The sequence below is a fragment of the Pogonomyrmex barbatus genome, unplaced genomic scaffold, assembly GCF_055798465.1.
Source record: "Pogonomyrmex barbatus isolate J1 unplaced genomic scaffold, ASM5579846v1 scaffold2, whole genome shotgun sequence".
Taxonomy (NCBI): domain Eukaryota; kingdom Metazoa; phylum Arthropoda; class Insecta; order Hymenoptera; family Formicidae; genus Pogonomyrmex; species Pogonomyrmex barbatus.
Genome location: NW_028297116.1, coordinates 7,384,173 through 7,406,911, shown reverse-complemented (window position 1 = coordinate 7,406,911; position 22,739 = coordinate 7,384,173). Strand labels below are relative to the sequence as shown.

Sequence of the window (22,739 nt, the reverse complement as noted above, 5' to 3'; positions counted from 1 at the left end):
TCGACCGACTGTAATGACGCAATCAGGCGAAAGGAACGCTGCTCTCTCAGGTCCGTTTTGATTTCATTAATGGATCGGGTGCGCACTAATGCGACTCTGTTTGCCGAGCACTCGGCTCGCATTAAGAGGACGCTCCGCCGCGCGCTGGACATACGCGTCGTTTCGCGCTCGACGATGACACCGATATTTTCTACCTCCTCTCGCCGCCGCTTCTCGCGCCTTTCTACATATTCCTCCTCCGCTTTGTTATTGGTAGTCATTTTTTTTTTTCACTCTACGTATGCTCCTTTTTTTAATGTGCTCGTTTTAACATCGCCGAGATTTCTTTCCCCGTGCAAATACCTTTGCGGCTCTTTGGGAAATGTTTATCTAGCTTATCCTTACGCTATTCTTCTACCCTATTTTGACTCATTCCAAATATTCGGCAATTTAGGAATATGTTACGGACCACTCATCCTTAGCTTTACTTCCACTCGTTATAAACCTATGGCTCATCCTCCGTGCGGCTTCTCGCGCAGTTTCTTCTTTCTCCATCGCTGTCCGCGGCTTGTACCACCATCTTACCGCGGTGTCTCTCGTCAATATCTCCTTCCTAGTGTCCTATTCACATCAGGAACTGCCAGGCCTCTGCGCGGCCTAGCGAGAAATTAACACTTCTAGCAACGCGCACGGAGTCGCCTTGGCGGATTTGCTTATGCTAATCGGGACGAGCGGTCGGTCTCGTATCGTCTCGAGCAACGTCGCCGACGCTTCAAATATATTAATTAACATCGTCATTAAGCGGCACACAGCCGTCAGTTTACCGGATCTCTTCCCGCATCCTCCTCGCGGCGACTCGCGCTGGCGCGCGCGCACAACGTGTTTCTCCCTATTTTTCCTTTCTCTCTCTTCCTTCCTCTCCTCGTTTGTTCTCTCGTGTTCTACGAGAGGGTATCCTCCGGCCGAGCTAGGAGCCTGTCTCTCGCATGTTTGCAAACGCATAATTCCGTCCCGCGACCATAATTGCGGTCGGCACATTGTCGACCCGCCGTGTGGCATCGAGACACGAGACATTTCGCGGGGACGTGCTACATCGACCATCCGATTATGCTAATGCGATCGAGTAACGGGGACCCGGCGGGTCGACTTCCGAGACTGTCAAGAATGCAGGTGTATTTGTAAGCCAGGACCCGTCTCCCCGTCTCGTAATCGCGTACTCGATCGGCAACCGGCACGATTTAATCCGTCCGTGAGCGACTTTGCGATGAGACTCGATGAGTCGCGCGATAATATCGCGCGCGGATGAAGACTAGACGGTATATTTCGCACTCTGGTACAGCCGTAATTAATGTACGACCGAATGGATGGCTGCCCTGGCTCCCGCCGCTCATCATTTTCACCGTTGTATCGAAAGTCGCTCGCGGAAGGAAAATATGGCTCATCGCCATACGGCGCACATCGGTCCTTAACTCGATGTTCGATGCAATCGCTTTGACGATACACGATCGTCCTAATTAGGCGGTAATTAGATTCTGTACGATAATTTCAACTCGTGCTCTAGTAGACGATGAGAAGAGCAATGAGAAAGCTCGAGAGATCTCGCGGAAGTGACCGATAAAAATTCTCAAAATCTGTTTTTACTCCTTTATTTCTTTCTAACATGAGAATATCTAAAAATAATCATATTTAATTCTTTATAATGCAAACGTTGAAGTGTCGATAAGAGATAAATTTTTATGCAAGATAAATTTGCTGATCGCGCGCCTAATAATGTTTGGGATACTTACGGAAATTACAACAGACCTATTTCTAGAAGATGCGATTTTATAACGGCAACGCGAATTCGTACAAAGGGCAACGGAGGCAACGTTATCAATTCAATGGGCCGCCAGCCCCGAATTCCGTTCCACCATAGAGCCACCTCTTGCACCTTCCCCGCTTTGTGCCCGCCGTTATTTACGGCGCTCGAGCACGGTCGCGTAAATTATGGCGAGGCCGGCTTTCATAAATTCCAGGACGAGATATGGAGCGACAAATTCAACTCCCAGGACCCGGCGCCCTGGTCGCGGTGGGCGCAAGTTACACGCGTGGACGCGCATAAATACGTGTGCTCGCACACGTCGGCTCTCCACGTCCAACATAGTGCGTGGACTACGACCAGGCTTCAGATTATCATTTGTATGCCGACTTCCTGCTGCGATAAACGCACTACCTTGCCTGCCCGTGATGCCGATCCGGATGCGAATTCGTCCTTCTTAAAAAGACATCCGGAAATATCCCGAATTTGGGCTTTTTTAATTTTTCAAAAGTGTATTGAATAAATAATAGTTTTAACAATTGCGGTTTACCGATGGAACAAGATATCTAAATAAACAGTAGATGTATACGAATAATATAGAAAACAATTGACAATTCTGAAAGCGATGATTCATTGCGCGCAAGATAAATAATTCTAAAATATAAAGATCTTGTTAAGAAACCATGTAAATGCTGTTCGAATTAAAGAAAAATAGATCCAAGTGGATCGATGTGGAAGACAATGAAAAACAGCGAGATGAGCACCATACGGATTCCGTAAAAATCAGTAACATTAACGAACACGGGGAGGATGAGTGGAGGAGGATGGACATGGGTATAACGGAGGGGAAGGAACGAAGGTGGGGAAAGGCCCGAAAGACGTCGTGGAAAGAACCGCGTGGAGATCCCAATCTCGCGTGGAAGCCTCTCGAGCAGTGAGTAAAAGGTGGCTAACATCTCGAACATCGTCCCTGTAATCTAATGAGCACCTGCTAGGAGTGCCGCCTACACTCTACATATAGAGACAGACACTTCTACGTGAAGTCGCATACGCGATCCCAGAGCCGTATCCGTGTGTTTACTGGTGCTAACATTGTTCGTTTCAGTCGCCTTCGTCGAAACGCGTCATTTGTATCGTGGGAAATCTTCCCTGCCGATCATAAACCGCTCGAGTCGCAATGTCGCAACGAGGAAGGGTTTAGCGTCTGACGTTTCATTGTCAAACGTTGTCCGATCGGATCGCGCAATATCGATGAAGGTAATGTGATAAAAAATATCATCCGTGCAATCAAGATTTACACAAAGATTCAGATAAACAATCCACATACTTGTCTTCTCACTTCCCGATAGAGATCATCTATTATATTTTATTCTTCAGGCTTCATATTTTGTTTTCGTATTTTGTTGCATCTTGGCTCTCTCTCTCTCTCTCTCTCTCTCTCTCTCTTTCTCGTCTCATGGATAGCATAGCATTGAGGTAGCCGAAGGTATCAGGTCTCGCGCGCGGAAGACAAATAGCGAGCCGCGGCGAGAATGTTCTCCTTCGGCAGCGACGCGCGTACATCCTCGTGCGAAATCTCTCGGATCGCTGACGGATAACTTCCAGCGGCGTAGACACGGCAGACGCGCCGCGAATGGATCGCAGACTCGTGTCGTACGACGGCCCTGTGCCTCTACTCACCATCAAACAAACGGCCAACGTACAGTCCGACACTCGCGGTATACGAGAATATGTACATTCGGTGCCGGGAGGAAAAAAATAAGAGAAAGACGGAGATAGAGAAAGAGAAAGAAAGGAGGAAGGGGAAGAGGAAGACTATACCTGAGGTTATGAGGGTACAGGTGCCGGTTTGTTCTCCTTCTCCGTCTCCACCTCCGCCTCTATGCCACCTCTCGTTTCTCCTTCGTTGCCGTGCCGACGTTGTCTTCAGGCACGGTTCCTTTTCGCCCTGTTCTCCATCCTCCCGCTCCTCTTTTCATTCTCCTCCTCGCTCCCCCTGTCTCATGTACATATAACTTCTTTTCCTCCTTCCGCGGAGTTTATTTTTCAATCGCGTGCTCTGCGAGACGACGTTTGGCCACGGGAGAGGATCTGCTTGCCCGCGTATGCGTGAGATTGAGCCGAGTGCGGGTGAAAGTCTAACCGCGGGTCACTCCACCGCCCGTACCCCGCCTGCCGCCTTATGTAGGTGCATCTATATCGCCGCGCGCGCGCGCGCATGATGGTCAGCCTAAACTACAAGCGCGCGCGCGCGCGCGCGCGTCTTTCTCGCGGAAATGCCGTCTGCACTCTCGCGCTACCATCGCGCCGATGCGATGAAGCGGCACGACCGGACGGCTATCCTATTATCTCTCGCGCAGCAGATTCGAAAGATGCGCCGCTGCCGATAAACCCCGACGGCGAGGTTCCCTTCCGCATGAAAGGCTTCGTACGTCGGAATCCTCCACGGAAACGTTATTATGATATCGCGAATAATAACGCGAGTGATAGACGCGTTAACGCGTGCTAAGTAGCGGTTGTTACGTCTCCCCACGTTGAATCCGCGTTGATTTCAGCAGCTCGCGGATTGTAGCTTAATGTCTATTTAACTATTTAGATGCCGCTTGTCCACTATTCCTCACTTGGCTTTCGTGCAATCGTCGTCTCTCCGAGAAATTTCAGTTTCTCTCCGAGAAGAGTTTCAAGTTTCAGTAGGATACAATTAATCTAATTGCTACTTGAAAATTATGCATAAATTTATTAATCAAGTCTATTCACTCGAAAGTCGATTTCGTATAATCAATAATGAAGATATAGTGTCGCTGCGACAGATTTAGACATTTGTAAACACGTGTCCGTTCAAATTTTATTCTATCGAGCGATCTCGACGTCAATTTTAACATCCACATCTCTTTTCGCAATAATGTGTCAGTCAGTCGAGCTCATGACATTTTCTGCCAGCAAACATTAACGAGCCATGACACACACACACACACACACACACACACGCGCGCGCGCGCGCGCGCGCGCATGTATCGTGCCTCCTGCTCTGAAAATTACGCGATCGGACGGTCGTTAGAGATTGGCGAGCCTCGGTGAAAGCGTCGGCTGTGAAACATTGTCGCGAGGCGTGGGTCGCGGGGTTAGACGATACGCGCAATTTCGCCTCGTCCACGAGCGAGCGAGCGAGCGAGCGAGCGAGCGAGCGAACGCGACTCCCTCCCGCCGGAAGAGACGTCACGTTCGCCGCTTCAGATGCCTTTCCCTGTACCGTACTGTCGTCGGGTTATGTGGCACGAGATATCGTGCGTATGCCGTAATCACGTTTGATGGATGGCCCGCTGATTAATTAGCGTCTCGATGATGACGCTATTGGGCGGAGCATCGATCGACGTTAGGTAATTTTGATACGTGACAGTATTGGGACAGTTAATGTTGCGATCGCTCGTTGAATGTTACATTTTACAGTGGATTATGCAATTCTAAGTAGGACAGATCAATCTCACGAGCATGAAGATTCTTTCATTTTCCAATAACTGTCGATTGGGAAATCGCGCGAAAGAGCAGAAAGTAAGAAGTTTCATCGTACCTAAACTAGTGCTTAGAGAGAAATCATGGATTTATTCCATCTTTAAATCCTTCATGTATCCTTTCATCTTTCTTTCGCAATATTATAAATTGTTTTATACGGAGCGAAGTATGAGGTCTTTTTCGTCATAGTACAGGGTGTTTCAAAAGTGGAAATCAATCGCTCGGAAGATGATTGTGGTTTCACAAACAAGAAAAAAGTTGATACGACATAGAAATAGATCCGGAAACGCGTTGTTTTTAAGTTATCGCTATTTTTATGTTAATATTTCAAATTGCTTCGCTTTCAAAAAAATTTTTTTTGTCAAAATTGAGACTGTCTTGATATGTTGCACCACACTTTTAATTTTAACAAAAAGATTTGAAAACAGAGCAATTTCAAATTTCAACGTAAAAATGGCGATAACTCGAAAACGACGATCTCTAGATCCATGTTCATATCAACTTTCTCTCTTATTTTTAAATTCCCATTCATCTCCCGAGTGATCCCGACCTCGACTTACGGAACATCCTGTATAACGTAGCAGGGAAATTAAATTTCGAAGGTATCGAATAATGGACTGTTATGAGTGAGCAATTGTGTATAGCGGAGACAGTGTTTTCACGGAGCGTTGCGCTTTGGTCGCGCGTAACTCGCCTCATTCGCCGCTAGTCACGCGTCGCATGCGGCCGGCGTTAACTCGCCTCGAAGCTGCGCTTACTCGAACGTGTCCGTAATACCACGCGGATGAGACAGGCGGCAACGGAGGGGAGGAGAGGGAACGAGGAAAGGAGGAGGAGAACGTGGGGAGGGGAGGGATACGCAATGAAATATACTTTTTAGTGTCCGGCCGCACCGTTGCGTCTCGGTGACCGCCGCTCGGCGGTGATGAGCGTGCAATTATCTCACTAATATTAAAACAGTGAACGCGCGGTACCGTGGCGGCGAGTCATTACTCCCGTCTAACCTAATTAGCAATTCCTCGACCGCTAATTATTATTAATAGCTGGGCATACCAATACGCGCGATTAATCGCGAACGGTACGGCCGCGTACGTTGAGGCCGCGCCCGTTGTTGCTCGGGTCGAAGGCAAAGCAAATAACTTGAACGCAGATAATGACCATTAGGCGAACAATCGACGCGCTTAATGGCCGATGCAGCATTTTACTTAAATTCCACGTGAGATCGGCGAACCCCCTGACGTAATTATCCCGGCGTGGTGCTTTCCGAGGTTACGGTTAAAGTCAGCCAAGTGAACGAGTAGTATCGAATCGCGAAGGGATAAGCGGGAAGCGGGAGGAAGGAGAGCCGGGAAGGGATCAGGGAAGATGGTTACTTCTATAAGAAAGGAGGGCCTCTTCTGATTTATACCGTGTGCTTTATGAGCGGCATGCCTCTCACGGTCGCGGTTTAAGTTTTGTCCGTCTCGGATCGGCACGCCAAACGGCGGAGATGCATAGAGAGTGACGTCCAGGCTGGCGGGGCGCAACAGGATTACGTGAGTAATCCAAGTAACGAAAGTTGCGAACACTTTGTTACTCGCCCTTCCTCTTCTTTTCTCCACATCCGAAGAACGCTTTTGAACACGCATTCATTTAATCCTCACGCTCGATCGGATTTGTTTTATTATAAGTAAGATGGGATCTGTGATTTGAGGATAGCGAGCCGATGCGAGAGAAGATAATTTTTCACCTCTCTACGTCGGGTTAAAAAAGAAATCAATTATTACTCGAATTAAGCGAGAAATTCACGTTACTCGCACAGTTTTAGAGCGATTTAGAGATCGCCCGACAGCGCGGTTACGGTTTCCGAGGACGGCCGAGGGGAGAATGTCGCGCGAGCTGTAAAATAAATCCCGTCAGACTCCGCGACGATTTTTCGCGAATTGCGGGCAGGTATGTTGATTGCGAGCAGCGATGCGCATAGAGACGCGCGTAGATGCGCCGCTCGCATAGCTGCGCCGGTCCAGCTATAATGCCGCGCGCTTGAGCGACATCGGTTAAACGATGCTCCCGGGTGAACAGGACATCGAGGGATCGCCGGACCTCGGTTGCCGAGAAGAGAGAGATAAGCCGCGGACACGTGGGAAAATTACTGCGCGGCCACTCCGCCGATTCCTTATAGACCCCGGTCGTCCATTGTGACTTCAAGATCGCATACCACTATTGATTTATTCTAAATCGCCTTTCGCCACGGTACGCTTCGCGCCGGTACGCGCCAGTTATTTAAGATCGACCGGCACGTGGAAAAAATAGCCGGAAAATATAGCGTTCCGATGAGATAATTGAAGAGATAATTGAAACGACCGGAGAGAGAGAGATTGGAGAGTGAGAAGGGAAGGACGCGGACAAAAGAGAGTGTGGGACTTATCCCTTGCGCAACTTTTGAGTTCGTTAGTTAGATTGTATCTGTTGTCGGATCTCCTGAAATTATATCATACCTGCCAAATATTATCGATATTCATCTTAATGTTGAAAGTTTTCATTACTTTTAATTAAGTAAGTGAAGATATCTTTTTTTTCTGCCAATTTGCGATCGTTGTTTTGTTTAAAAAAATTATACTTTTTCGCACCATGAACTTATCCGACTGGTAAAAGTTTTTATGAGAGCCGACTTGTGCAATAGTCTTGCGCCATATAAGTGAAATATGGTATTACTGAAATTCTCCTTTGCCTCTCTACCCTCCCACTCTTCTTTTCATACGTCTCGTGTCTTCTCCGACGATGAATGGTGGACCATTTCTCCGGTTGGTTTACGAGCGAATTCCATATCCTTCATTCGCGTGGAGCGCGGATGCGCCATGCGGTCTTTCCGATCCGAACGATGCAATAGCAGAAACGACGACAGCGGCGGCAATAGCGGTGGCAATAGCAGCAGCAATAGCGGCAGCTGCTGCGAGGACAAACGTATTGAGGAGGATCGGAGCGGAGGATGGGAGAAGAGGCGGGTATTCGCGACGCACGAAAACGAATGTTCAGGACGCGACGCACGGGCGAAAAACTGGTCGTGCCACCTACACGAACGATACGGGGTCGCGCGGCGAAGTCAAGGGTCGGGCCCCCATGGGGCAGTAAACGCAATTTTTGCATGGCGACCGAATGCCAATGAAAACCGGGTTATTAATAAATCGACGTAATCGCCGCGGTTGCCGTCGCGCGGTGCGAACGCGCGTTGCGAAGGGCGCGTCAGGGCGAAGACCCACCCCGAACGAGTGCGGCTATTCTTAAAGTTTTATAACGTCCCTGGTGGGAGGAATAAATTAAAAATAAAATAAACAGGGGAGAAGGTCAAGCGTCGCGACATTGCATTAATAAACTCCCTGGGCATCGTGCTTAAGAGGTTCACGAATCCTCTGCATTTCTCTTTTTCCTCACAGTCTCTACTTTTCTGTTGCCCTCTTTTGCTCTGCGTTTCTTATCTTCTTCCTCCCGCCCGTCCGTCGCCGTCCTTCTCGATTCACCATCCACGCGATATTCTTTCTCCTTCGACCGAAGATATCCCTCGCCTTTCGACCGTGGCAAGCGCTTAATTCCACCGGCCTTAACTTTCGGATTAAAAGAAGAGTGGTAGGAATCAGTTTTTTGCAAATATGAAAATATTCACTGAGTACATTGTACGTGAGATAGTATCCCCTCTCGCAAAACGATCAACAATTCTTCCGTGCTTAATCCTGCATGTTTGTATCAAACGTGTTTACGTATTTTATTACATAAAGGAAATATGTGTATTGAGAAGAAAAAAGAGAGTATACCCAATATACAGACACATATATACATCATATCATACATTGCAATGGATAATAATGCTAATACTAATATTCTCTGTTATATAACATTTACACATAATAATAATAACCATATTGTTATAGAATTGTTTCAAATTTTGCATAAAACAATTTCTCGTAAAGCGAAGAAAGAGCGAAAGCCGATGAGAGACGCTCCGTGCCCCTTGTGTCATCTCCTCCTCGGAAACCGGTGCCTCGGTACCGTGGTTTACCGCGAAGGAGCAGTATCCTGGATACCCCGGCATCTAGATATTTTCTTGGCCAGTTTGAGTCCGGTATCTGAACGTAGATCGGAATTCAGGTACACGGTAGCGCTACCTCGAGGCGCACAGATCGTGAACACACCACCTCCGTTCGTTGTGGAGGCAGGGAAAAAGCACATAAAGGACGAAGACAAGAAGTAGGAAAGACGCGGAGACGAGGTGAGAGACGGTTGGGTGGACCGAGCGAGCGGGAACGAGGTGGGAACCTCGCGGCAAGAGAGAGATGCAGGAAGGAGTCGACTTGCGAGAACAGCCGGGCCGCGCAGCGACTTCAGCCCCGCCGGCTCTGGCCGTCCCGTGATCTACCGTGCCGAGCCAAGCCCCTCATTAACGCCTTTGCTAAGAAATTACACGCAGTCGGTGGCAAACAAGAGCAAGAAGGTGTCGGCCGCGCTTGTTCCGATACACGGGACCAGCATTCACGTGTGCCGCCTCGTCTCGCTTCGCCACCGCTGTTTCCGTCTTGTTTTCGCGCGAAACTCCCCCGGCTATCCTCCCCTGTCGCAAAGCGTGCGAACCTTCGCAGCCAATTCGATCGAGATTCTGGTCCAGATAGCGCGTGCCCTCGTCGTATGCATTCGAGAGTCTCTGCTTCGAGACTGCGCGAGAACCGAAGCTAAGGTCACCACAGATCGCGCGCTTTAAACCTAACATAATCAATTTTCGCCGTTTTTGCGAGTTCAAAGAGGATTAAATTAAAGTACGTTATATCTTTAATTAAAACATACAAATTTAAGCTTAATCATAGCTTTGGACTAATAAAGATTTGAAAAATGTTTTGAAAACTTTTTTTCCTTATATAATTTACTGAAAAATAATTGTGATGTTTATGTAAAGTTTACAATAGATCAAAACATATTGACATATCATTTTCAATGTGAACTTATTATAATATTGTAAAATCCATTCGATATAAAATCATCTTTACTAATACGATTATTTTTCTCTGAGATGCTTCCTACTTCCTTCTGCATTCTCTCATGATCGCATTTAATCATCCGATGAAATAAAATTGCCATGCAATTCGTCTGTCATGACCGCACTAACCGCTCGGAAGGTTGGTTCTCTTCTTTAACCTAGACAACATACCCAGAAACGTCTTCCGACTGATTCCGCCCGATGAGCCAAGAGCTCGGAATACGCTGCACGCATCGCCAATCGTGAGACCAAAAAGTCATGAACTCGATCGTTGTACATGGCGAGACGCGCGTCGGCCGAATTCCTGTAGGGTCGTCCCGCCTGCACACCCCCCCCCCCCGCGACTTCCCATCCTTCGCGCTGATGCTTGGTGCCCGCGGTCGGTGTTACGATCGAAATGACTGACGTACTGACGGGAAACATTGCGGCCCCCCGCTGTCGAATGTCGTCGGCCGGATCGGCCGAGTGACCGATGTGGGTGAATCTTTTTCAACTCCGGCAAACGGCCGTGAGAGGCGGATAAAGAGTCGGGAAGAAAGTCAAATAGAATTCTCCGAGAGGAAGTGTAGTTAAATACAGATAAACAAATCGATCCGTTCGGCATCACGGCCGGGAATGACCATCTAACATTACGGCTGAATTTTGCGCATGCATACCTTCGATATAATACATACCTTATGATGCATACCTTCGATATAATTAATTCACGCGGAACAATCTCCCCGTTGCCCCGTTACCGATATATATGAAATAAAGTAACGTTCCTGAGAAACAAAGTGTGAAATGATATCGAGTTACGTATACAGCGATACATTTGAAATTACTTCCGCAACATTTGAACCCTGGCAATCCGTGCGAAATTCACGGGCATTCTTGACAATAAGTAACGGTTGTTACAGGCTAACGGTCGAACGTCAACGAGCTAACAGTGTAGAGCCGGCCGACGTCGTCTAGCTGAGGGCCGATCAAAATTTTCACTCGGGCGATGCGCATAACTCGGTTGAGTTGTTGCATCCACCTACCCTGTCCGGGATGCCCATCATCGCGGCGCGGTGCCGGCCCGCGGTGCACCTGGGATGACGGCTCTCTGCAAGATTGTAGATCCGTTAAACCAGGCGGAGAGAGAAACTGCGGCCGGAGCGAGAAGACGTCGGAGCCGGACAGAAAGATACACAGCTGAATCGAGCGCCGCGCGCGCGCCGTGCGAGCGTGCTTTATACGTGACTTCCGCTTCGTATCGAGAGTAACGTCAACGAGAGTCGAAAGTTTCGATTGGTTTTACGGCGATCATACGGGGGAAGGGAGGGGGGGGGGGGAGGTGAGGACAGAGAGGAGCCGTGCGTCGTGTCTCCATTTCCTTTACGCGCGTCGCGGTTTCTCATTACATCGCCGTGAAGGGGAGCACGCGCGTCTCACGAACGCGAGGCGCGACCGTGTAGGCGTGTAGAGAAGTAAGAGAATGTCTTCCCGTGTCTGCCAGATGTCTAAACGTTGATAAGCCTCGGCGAGCGGCTAATAGCCGTTTAATAAGATTACGTCTCCGGGCGGACGGACTTGACGTGGCCGGAACACGGCTCTCTCTCTCTCTCTCTCTCTCTCTCTCTCTCTCTCTCGGGCCAGGCCCGTTTGCGTTCTTACGGCCTGGTTTTATGGTCTCGCGGGTACATACATAGATTACGGCTGTACACGATCGCCTTGTTGCGACGTGATTACGTACGTGAGCGCTAATGCGACCGTGTCACGACGCGAGCTCATTTTTTGTCGAGCGAACCAACTTTCGGGACGCTCGACGAAAGCATCGGCCGCGATGGTATTGTACGTATTCCGTTTCTTCTGCTAGAATAATCCGACGATAGGCCAACAGCCAGTAATATTATCATACCGACGACGAATATCGCGCGCGATGCGATCGTGTAACCCGTTTCCCGACGATAATCGCTCGCGCACGATGTTCGTGGCTAACAGGCTTTTTGCGTCCCGGTAATTCCTGACATTGTTTATAGGGGCTCGAATAATAATTACAAAACATAACGTTGTTGTAACGCCCCCGATATTATACATCGTGCTCGCTTGTAAGCCCCGATAAGTGTCGTGTCGCTATATCGGACGTCGTTACGTCGCACGACCGGTTCTACGCGCGATATCATGTAATTTATTGCATGCATAACTTATTGTATTTTATTAGATCAATTTATAATAATACAAGTAATTAGTAGCATAAATAACATTTTTGGTATCGAGATACTTTAAATAAGTATATCCCTTTTTATCTTCACACGCGATCTCGTAAACCTGTAATTTTATATGCAAAAGTATGATTAGAATTAACAGTAAATAAAAATAATTTAATAGCTCATTTAATATGATTAAAAAAATGTTAATGTCGCCATATAATGTAATACAAGACATCCTAAAGATGTCATTAACTACTTAATAAGATTATTCCATTTGACGTTTGTTAAATATATGCTACATAAAACTATATGATATACATATACCCGAAAGAAAATCTATTAATGATTATACAGAATTGTTAAAGGTATCCCTCTGTATAAAAATATTACAGAAGAAAATATCCAACATTTGCAATGGATATTAAACTATGACAATTTGAGAGGGTACACGAAGACAGGATGCATCAGGAAGGCCCAGCAGTGGCCATTTGCATCCTCATTTCCAACGGTGAGCGGTTTCACGGGCAATATCGTGAAATTTATCGGGGTGCGGTTTGCGATGATATTTTACACGACGAAACCGGCGTGTGTATGGGGCACACCGCGGGGCCCACCCATGGCGGGACCCCAGCACCACCCCATACGTTTGGTACCGCGGGAGGAAGGGATGGCCCAACCGACCGAGGGGCGGAGGGAAACGCCATATAACCTCGCTATTATTCTGGTATTTATACCAGTACGCCCGCTGCTCTCACCCACCTAAATCTTCTTAATACGCGGCGGTTAGTGCACTTTATTAAACTCGGCGTGCTGGTACGCGCGTCCTCTCTCCTCCCCATCTTTTTTCCCTTCCGCAGCTTCCACCTTCGCAAAGACTACGAGGGAAGAGAAAGGGAATGCAATTCGCCGCGGGACATCGAATACACTGTATGCTTTTGCATTTAAATTCAATGAAAGTTCGGTTCGTGCAATTCTTTTAATCCTTCCTCGCGTGACATCGATCTGACTAATTATGTGCTTTTTAATTTTTTTTCGAAATATGACTTATAATGATCACTTGGCTGTAATTAATATCGCAGTAACTGTAGATGTTATGTTGTAACTGTGGACATAATTTATAAGTTTTATAATGTAGATAATAATTATTAATTGAGTTGTACCGTAAATAATGTAAAATATTGTAGTTCGATTTTTCTTAAAATTATTTTCTAAAATTATTAATTTTAGAAAATCGATTATTGTAAAATTGTCGCGTGATATTTTTTCTACTCGCGAGCAAAAAAGCTATTTAAACATTAAAATAGTTATAGAAATTATTGTGTTGGATCTTAACTAAAATGTATTATACCAGTAATTCTAAATTGAGAAAGCGAATCTCCCCTAGATTATTCATTTGGAATAAGTATTCGTCCCGATTTCTTCCGAATGTCTCCCCCAAATTATATCTGCCTTCGAGGTTCAAGTTCTGAGAGCTCCTGAGATTTTCGAGTCACCTCAGCGAAGAGTCGTCTCATTTGCATACGTGACCTGACCCTGAGTCACCCGAAAGAACGAAGCGGGCAAGGCGGCTTTATAAGACAGTCGAGGGAAGGACGTATCTTCGTGCTCACTTTCCCCCCCCCCCTCTGATCCAGCGTCGGATCGCTTGGTCCACGTAGGTGATTGCCGTCCGAAATTTATACTCTCGCAAATTCCACAGAATCGTCGGCCGGTCGGTCTCGGGCCGGGTACGTTCGACAAAACGGTCGCGGGCCAGCAGATTTATATAAAACTGTAATGCGGCATTGCGCGTGTAACGAGCAAAACCATAAGCCCTGCCTACCACGAGCGAGGTCGACGTTAAAGGGGGATTTTTATAGCGTCGGCAAGCATCGGGGATCGTTATACTTGCCGGGATTTATAGATTTTGCCCGGCTCTCCGAGCTGAGCGCGCCCGGTAGTTTAGGGCGCTTTTAGGACGCCACGAGTAACGATCCTTTAAAATCCATCGTTTAACGACCGTTTTAAATTCGTGCATGCGCATGCCGCCCGATACCTTTCTGTGCAAAATGTGTTTGCTTATCGGAGCTTTGGCGGCTGGTACGATGAGACTCATTGTCGGCTACATCAATATGAGAACACAGTTCATTTATATAACAAATTTGACAAATGGAAAATAATTATGTTGATAAATAATTAATCAAGTGCACAGGTTGTATCTATACAAGTCTATTAATAGATATTTCTTGAATGATCAAATGTCTTATATATTGCATATTACCCAAGTAGAAAAATACATAAGAAAAACTGGTTACTCACTAGAAACTAGTTCGTTTTGATTTTTTGGAATTTACTGGACAGTAACTATCCAATAACTGATCAGAAAATTTTTATGAGATAATACTGGTCAGCAACTAGCCAGAAACTAGCCAAGTCAAACTAACCAGTAAATATTAATCAGTTTCTGGCCAGTAAAATTCGGAATATTCTAATATTTTCTGGTTAATAACTAGTAAAAAATTAGCCAGATATAACTGGTCAGTAAATATTAACTATCAATTTCTATCAAGTAAAACTTGTTTCTGATTGCTATTTTCTGATCAATAACTAGCTATAACTAATCAAAAATAGCTATAGCTAGAAAAAAATATAAATATGATTTTCATAAAATAAATGAAGAAAAATATAAAAACTGTTTCATTGTTGTTTAAAATTTCGAATAATTATTAAATTTATGAAAAGTTTAACCAATTTTTTGTAATGTAAATATTTCAAATGTATATTATATATTATGCCAATAAAGAATTATATTTTAATAATATTAAATAATTATTACATCATTTTTTTTAGATATGTTAATTTGAGTGAAAATGTGTGAATTTCGCAACTTGCGAAATTTATGCATATTTTCAATTTACAATTGTTCAACGAATCACATGAAACGAGCACTTCGCTATTTTCTGCGATCATTTTTCTCAATGAATATCGAAACGACGAGCAGGAACTTCTCGCGGAAGGATGCTCCGAGGAAGGGGTAGACTAGCCAGCCAGTCAGCCAGTTACAGGAAGAGCACCGTCTCGAATAGAAGGAATAGGTAAGGCCACGTACGTGGAAGTCGAGTCAAGGCGGGTCGAGTAAGCACGAACGAGCGAAAGACAGCGTCGTAATCACATTACCGTGACTTTTTCGCGGCGACCGGCTATTAATTCCGCGGATGTACATGTATGCGCGCCGTGCCGAAGAAGAGAAGGCAGAAAAGAGGAAGAAGAGAAGGAGAAGGAGAACCGAAGGAACAAGGGGAAGAACGAGGAAAAGGGAAAGAAAGGCGTAAAGGAGGCGAAGGGTGAAGAAGAGAGCCAGTGAGAGAAGGAGAAAGAAAAGATAGAGGAAGAAGAGGAGGAAGAGGAGGGAGAGCAGGAGGAGGAGAAGAAGGAAGAGGATGAGGAGGAGGAGGAGGAGGACGAAGACGAAGACCTGCCGGGTATAGGCCTGGGACCCCACCTAAGCATCTGCGAGCGCGGCCCCTAAGCATCGGTGTGCGGGTGTGGCGAATACGTGCCGGGGTCGGCGGGTCGGACCCCGATGGACCCCTGGACCTCTTGGAACCTAGATCTTCGTGCCCATGAACGCACGCAGCACCGTACGCGGGCGCGCGCGCACGCGAGTTTCTCGCGTCTTATGTGCGAAGGCCCGCGTACACATGTGTGTGCGTATGCGTGTGTGTACGTGTGTGCACGCGCGCGATCTCGCGAGAGGTACCAGGCCGTGCAGCGAGCAGACGGGCCGAGCACACGCACGCCCGAGCGGGTGGAGGATGAGCGCGAATAGGCATAGGCGTGGGAGAGTTCATTCAGCGGAGATACTATCGCCGATTTTATTTCTAGGCGGATATATCCGTGCCCGTTAACCGACACGAAGGGTTGGATGGCGGATTGGGGGACAGCGGGGAACGGCCAAACGGGACGCTCGTAAAGGATGCGCGCGCGATGCATCGCGGCACCACGGCGCGCCGTATTGGCCGCAGGATTTAAATTAGAGAGATAATTTTCTATTAGTTGCGCGTGATAAACGCGCCGTTGTTGTTTCTTTCGACGGCGTGATACCGCGCCGCTTTCTCGACCCTTTTTACAGCCGTACCAAATGCCCGAGGGTCACTACGACGATCCGTGGGCGAAGGATTAAATCCTTCTTCGCAGTGACGTGCGGCGAACGATTAGACACCTGCTGTAAATAATCACCTATAATTCAGTACGATTACATATACTTTGTTAACTGTAAATTTTCTTTAAGTAAATATGCAAAATTTTCATACTTAATATCTCTTGAAAGAGTAAATATATATTTATTAGGGAAAGAAAGATGTGTTGGTAAAGAAGAGAGAGGGAGATTCTTCTAATACGAGTTAAGTTTCTCCTCATAGTTTGAATCTAATCATAATTAATTTTAACAAACTATTTAAATTATCGATGTTAAATTATTCTGTAATAGAAGAATATATTATTTTATATACAATTGCTGCTGGATAAATACTAAGAGAAAGCTATAAACAGGTATTAATTTATATAATTTTATGTATAACTATATATACTCCTATACATAAAACGATATCTATAATAAACTCAGGTTATTGAAAAAATATAAGTGAAACTTGTCTACTGTGATGCACGGTATTGCATATTTATATAACTATTTATGTTTATATCAATTTTTAACAAATTCTAAAACGTACGATGATGTATTAAATTAAGCCAAATTTAAAGAATTAATAATCTCGATTTTGTCAAATAATATTTATTAAATTTCTACTGTTATTGAAAATCATGCGAATATTTCCCTGTCACATCAAAACTTTCTCTTTTTCGTGAAAAAGAAGAAATCGTGATGTAATCCGCCCTAGGAGCGTAAGCTATCATCGCGATATTTCATAATAAAAAAAAAAAAAAAAAAACCCAGCGCATTCTTACCGTTCGTGCGAAAATGCATGTTGAATAATCTTGCATGTTACACAATAATACACATAAAATATCCCCTTTATCGTGGAATCGACGCATCTCGCGAAGCTCTGATTTACGTCGCTCGCGGGATCGATCATCAGGCGCGTTGATAATCTCTAATACATAACCGCATGGCACCGTTGCGTGGAAACAAAATAACCCGCGGCAAGTTATCGTCATCGTCAACGACGTAGGGCACGGGAAAGCGCGGCGGCGGGGAGAAAGAGGAGAAAACGGCGAAACGCGAGCCGGCGTTGCGTTCGCCGCGCATTCAATCCGCACGGGATTCCTCCTAAATTATGCGTAGGTACGCGAGAACGCGGCAGATCATCTATTGCCCGTGCGAGTCTCACGGGACCGCGCGCGCTTTTCGCGGCCGGACGAAACATTCGCCGCCGGGCGCGGTGGTTTCTCGTGCGGCCGGCGCTCTTACGTCTCTTAATAGTATTGGAATTGCTAGTTAGACGCATAATCGAGTTACGAGTTTTACCGCGAGTGATGAAGGTGGATGGCCCATGGGCCGCGAGCGAGCGAGCGCGCCCCGATCATGCGAGCGCTCGCCGACTAATGAAAACGAAATCCCCCCCCCCCCGAGATGTCCCACGAAACGGTCTCTTCCGAGGGAAAATACGGCTCCATCGCTTCTTCCCGTTCTTCTCCTACCTATATATTGCCGCTGCTTCATTTCCTCACGGACGGCTACTGTGAGAAGCTATTCGTTTTCCCCTGCAATTTTCCGCCTGCCACTTTCGCGCAGCGCAGCGGCGCTCCGCCCGTGATACGCATTAATCGATTAATCGAGTCAATCGCTAATTCACATTCTTAATTCCGAAAACAAATATTTCCCAGGCGAAGGGAAAATTAAAAGTACGGGAAGGCATTAAGCGCCGTTAGCCTTGGGAATTTCAAGTATCGAAATAGAAACGCCTTTACGATTATCTGATTGGATGATTCAATAATTCAAGGCTCGCATCTAGAGAGCAGACACGAAGGCAAAACATCCGGTAATCAAATCAAGGAAAATCGAAGATCTTATTTGCGTGAAAAGGAATAGAACTACGTAATGTACGTTTTACATCGTTCGTCCCTCCTCAATTGTTATCTAACTTTGCCCGAGCGCATCGTCGAAACAGGAATTCATCGTTCGTACGTAAAAGTGCATCCGTCAACCACGATACCGATTCGTTAGAATATAAGCGTGTAAGCGATCTTTAACCTCCGCGAGGAATCATGGCACGTCCACGGAGCGATATGACTGCGAAGGTATCGCGCGACTCTTTGTGGCGGCTCCTCGGAACGCGTCCGCTCTTCTCGCGCGCCATTCCAGAAAAAAAAAAAAAGACCGACGAACGACACCGATCGTAGTCGAGTATTGGACAATGCTTCATTAGAGCATTGTCGGTGCACAATATCACACAATTAGCCCGCTCGGCCGTTCCGAGCTTTTAAAAGGTCTCGCGCGGCGATCCTACCATCGGGCATCACTACCACGATCAGAGGTATGGATAGAGGTATGGATCGAGCATCGATCGGCGCGATCCCCTCGATCGGTCGGTTACGTGGCGGCATTATGTGCCGGGCATAATGCTCTTCTTTATGTCCATACCTCTTACCGCTAAAACGTCCGCGGCGTCTCTCGAGCGTTAGTTCACGCGAGATTACGTTTTGCGTCTAAAATATCATAGGATAAAATTATATTAATATCTTATCCGTTGTAATATTTGAAAAAAGAATAATTCGATTTTACGCATATAAGTAAAATATAAGAAACAATTTTACGAATTTTAATTTTTAAAATTTACGTCTCTAAATTCCACTTACGATCAATCGATCGAACCGTGTACTTGTCTGTAATGCATATCCCAGAGGATTGAAGTTGTATATAATTTTACGTGATCGAATGGAAAATTTTTTCAATTTCATTTCAAGCAGCTTGTTTCATCGTGCACGCGTCATACGAAATTAGGAGTAACGTCAATTCGTCACGGTGATTGGAGAACGTTCCGCGCGAGTCCCGCTTCCCCATCATCGACTTCCACAAAGTCGGTGAACGCGCACGGTATGACTTTTACGGCGAGGAGTCGTGCGAACGAGCCGATTTTGATCTCAAACCGAACGAAGTCGCGATCCCTGGTTCGCGGCGTTCAACGCTACACGAGACGCGGAAATTTTTGATACCACGAGAAATCCTCCCGGGAATCGTCCCGTTAGCGAGCGCGACGCGTCTTAGACATATCTACGTATCGCGCCGGCGACCGATAGCCAATCGAGTAATAAGTTTCGCGTAATTAGGGAACGGCACGAAGCGTGCGTTAATCACCATCGAATTGATTTGTTACCAGGTTGTTACCAGGTACGTTAAAAGGTGACTTTCGTGGGAGAAAGGTGGATGGCCCGCGCAAGTGATAGACGCCGACGGGAAGAGGGGGGGAAAGGGAGTCCTTTTACACGCGCGTGAAAGCTCGCGCGCGTGTAAAAGGCGAAACGGAAGAGCGGGGAAACAGTATCGCGAAATTAGTAGGGGAATCGTATCTCTATCTTCGATATAATAAACCAATTCTCTGCCTTTCCTCGCTGCCTCCCCTCCCCATCTCCTCCTCACTCACCTTGCATTCCAGGAAGACCGTCCAAGCGGGTTGCAACCAACCCTTCCCTAATTGGACCGCATTCCACGTGTGGAGGCTCTTGCTATGTATGCGTGTATGCTTTACCGGAATTTTCATTAGCGCGGCACTCCGTCGTGACGGAAGGTCCTCGATACGTGGTGTACCTATGCCGGCAACACCGATACACACCGTGGCCGTGACCGTAAGTTATGCCCAAGGAAGAAGACGAAGAATCCGCGGCGAGTGAATTACTATCGCGGCGAGAGGGTTGCAGCGGAGAGTTCCGCGATGACTGCTTCCCACTGTCTTTGATGAGCGTTGGCGAATATATGGCAGCGAGAGTATTACGAGCCTTTGATTCTCGTGCGGGATGCATTAGCACATGCGCGGATAGCCGGATAATTTATAGAAGTCTATATGGGGGAAACCGGCTAATCATTTCCATAATAAACCTCCAATTATGCTGGTGCCTTCTTCGTAATCATGGCGTAAACTTGTCTGTGAATCCGCTTATTATCGGCGTAATAATATTGTGGAAGAATCTAATAAAATATCTTTCAATATAAATAATAAAGACACGAATAGCTTGCGAGACCGTTTCGCTTCCTGTTCCGCGATTCGCAACGTCGCTTACTCACTCGTATACGTTTCCTTTCACCCTCTGAAAAGGCGATCGATACGGAGAGAGGAAGACGTCAACGGGCGAGGTCGACGGGTACGCGCGATGATGATCCAACGAGATCAGAAGCGGGGTAGAGTTCCCCGAAGCTATTAACACGAACCGTGATTCATGATGGTGGAGTCATCGCGTAGAGGAGAGGTCGCGCCGGCCGGACTGGCCATACTCGAAAGCTTTTAAACGATCACGGGGAAAGAGGAGACGCGGTGAACCTGTCCGTCACGTCGCGGCCGGAGATGAGCAGCACCCACTTCTTCGGGGCACGCCGCGGACCCCGGTGGGAGGTGAGAGGTTAGACAAACACGGGGCCTTATCTGATGGCCCGTCAGCGGCACTCTCCGGCCCTTCTACGGCCCACTCTCTGGGTCTACCCCCGCAACGCGCTGCGGCGGGAAAAGGTAGACAAAAAAGTCGCTGCCTTCGAGAGCGACGCTCTTGGCGCCGTATCCCTTTCACGGTTTTGATAGATTCAATTTCGTGTTGATGTCTTTCGCCCACTCCGCTCGGCACCTCGAACACATCCCCCCGCATCCCTTTCACGGAGATGAATTACTCGGCGCGGAATTACCGGGACGAGAGCGCGTGATATAGCTGTTGTGAAAAAATTCGAGAGAACCCTTACCTCTATATATATACATATGTATATTGCGAATACTCTGATATAATTAATAATAAAGGGAATGCGACATAACTTTCGCCGGCTTTCAACGCAATTCTTGTTACGAGACGACACGCATAACATATCATTAGTAGTATTATAAATTTTTAAGATTAATGAAACACGTTCGATAAATATCAGCGAAAACCTATAAAGATAACAGTTACGCGTGTAGTCTCGATATCGCCAGGACCGACTTCGAATTTATAGTGTTTGCGTCTCTCTTTGACCCTTATGCACGCTTACATTATCGGAAGTAAATAATTTGTTCATACGACGTCGACGCGCGTGCGCGCGCGCGCGCTGCATCGGGCATAATTTCCAGTAAATGTATGCACTACGGGAAAGATACGGAGAGAAGAGAGTACCCGTACGAAGAAGTTATGTAAGGTCAAAGAGTAAAAACGATATCTCATGCGTTTTAATAGAGTTGGTCTCGCGTGTGTTTCAAGAGGCGCGGGAGGATCGGAGATCTGGACCGCTCGAAGAGGAATTTGTACCTCGTGAGAGCATACGTCGTGCCTCGCGCGATAAAGGGCGCGCGTCTTCTTTCGACAGGTATATCTACCTGCCAACACGCCTTCTCCTGCGGCGTAGACGCAGCCGCTTCGTCCATCAATATCCTCGCCTAAGATTATTCTGTATGGACAAACGTGTGATATCTTATATAATACGTAAAAATTATGTATAAATAATTTATGTGCAAATTATTGTGCAAAAAATTAATTTTAATCGATATTTCCGCTCTTTCCGATTAAAAATGATATGCAGCGAATTCCTGAAGGACAAATTGTACGATGCACGTGTAAAATATACTTAAATAATTTAGTCACCTCCTCGGAACTTAAACATGTAAGATATATATCGTTCTTTTGATAACATTTTATTTGATTAAATATCATTTAATTCTTACGTTATTCTCTTTTACTTTTCTAAAGAAATGTATGTGTTGACGTTAAAAAATTTAAAACATTGATAACAATGTATTACAAAGGCCGTCGTGTATGCCTGTTATTTTTGTTTCTTCCTATGACGATTTTATAATAAAGCATATCATCAAAATATCATGGTAAGTGGAGATTAATCACGGTGATTCTCCCCGTGAGATATTTATTCGGTGCGTGAAACGGCTCTGTTGGGGGACAAAATCTTTTATCGTAAATCGTCACAGTCTCTTAATTGAGACGACTCTATCGGGGGTCTTTCACCACACAGCATCAAGAAGTATCCCGTCCACCTTCCCGCTACGACGGTGACTTACTAACGCAGAGACGTTGCCGCCCGTACACGAGAGCGGCCTTCAAGAATGCATTAACAAATTAATCTCGCCTGCTATCTCAGTCTCTCTTTCTCGCTCTC

General features: G+C 46.4%; 1 protein-coding gene across 15 annotated transcripts in view; it reads right to left on the bottom strand.

Annotated features, from left to right (window-relative positions):
• LOC105427671 (uncharacterized) overlaps positions 1 to 22,739 on the bottom strand; it is a 159,377-nt gene that overhangs the window by 90,334 nt on the left and 46,304 nt on the right. For 5 of the 15 annotated variants that reach the window (XR_016139035.1, XR_016139037.1, XM_089076007.1 and 2 more), the window contains one exon: positions 4,786 to 11,376. The exons of the other annotated variants lie outside the window; for them this stretch is intronic. Coding sequence is in view for 2 of the 5 variants with exons in the window: in XM_089075997.1 (XP_088932123.1) it covers positions 11,190 to 11,376 (187 nt within the window). In the remaining 3 variants the exon portion in view is untranslated. Of the gene's footprint in view, positions 1 to 4,785; positions 11,377 to 22,739 lie in introns of those variants that run through there. 15 annotated transcript variants of the gene reach the window in all.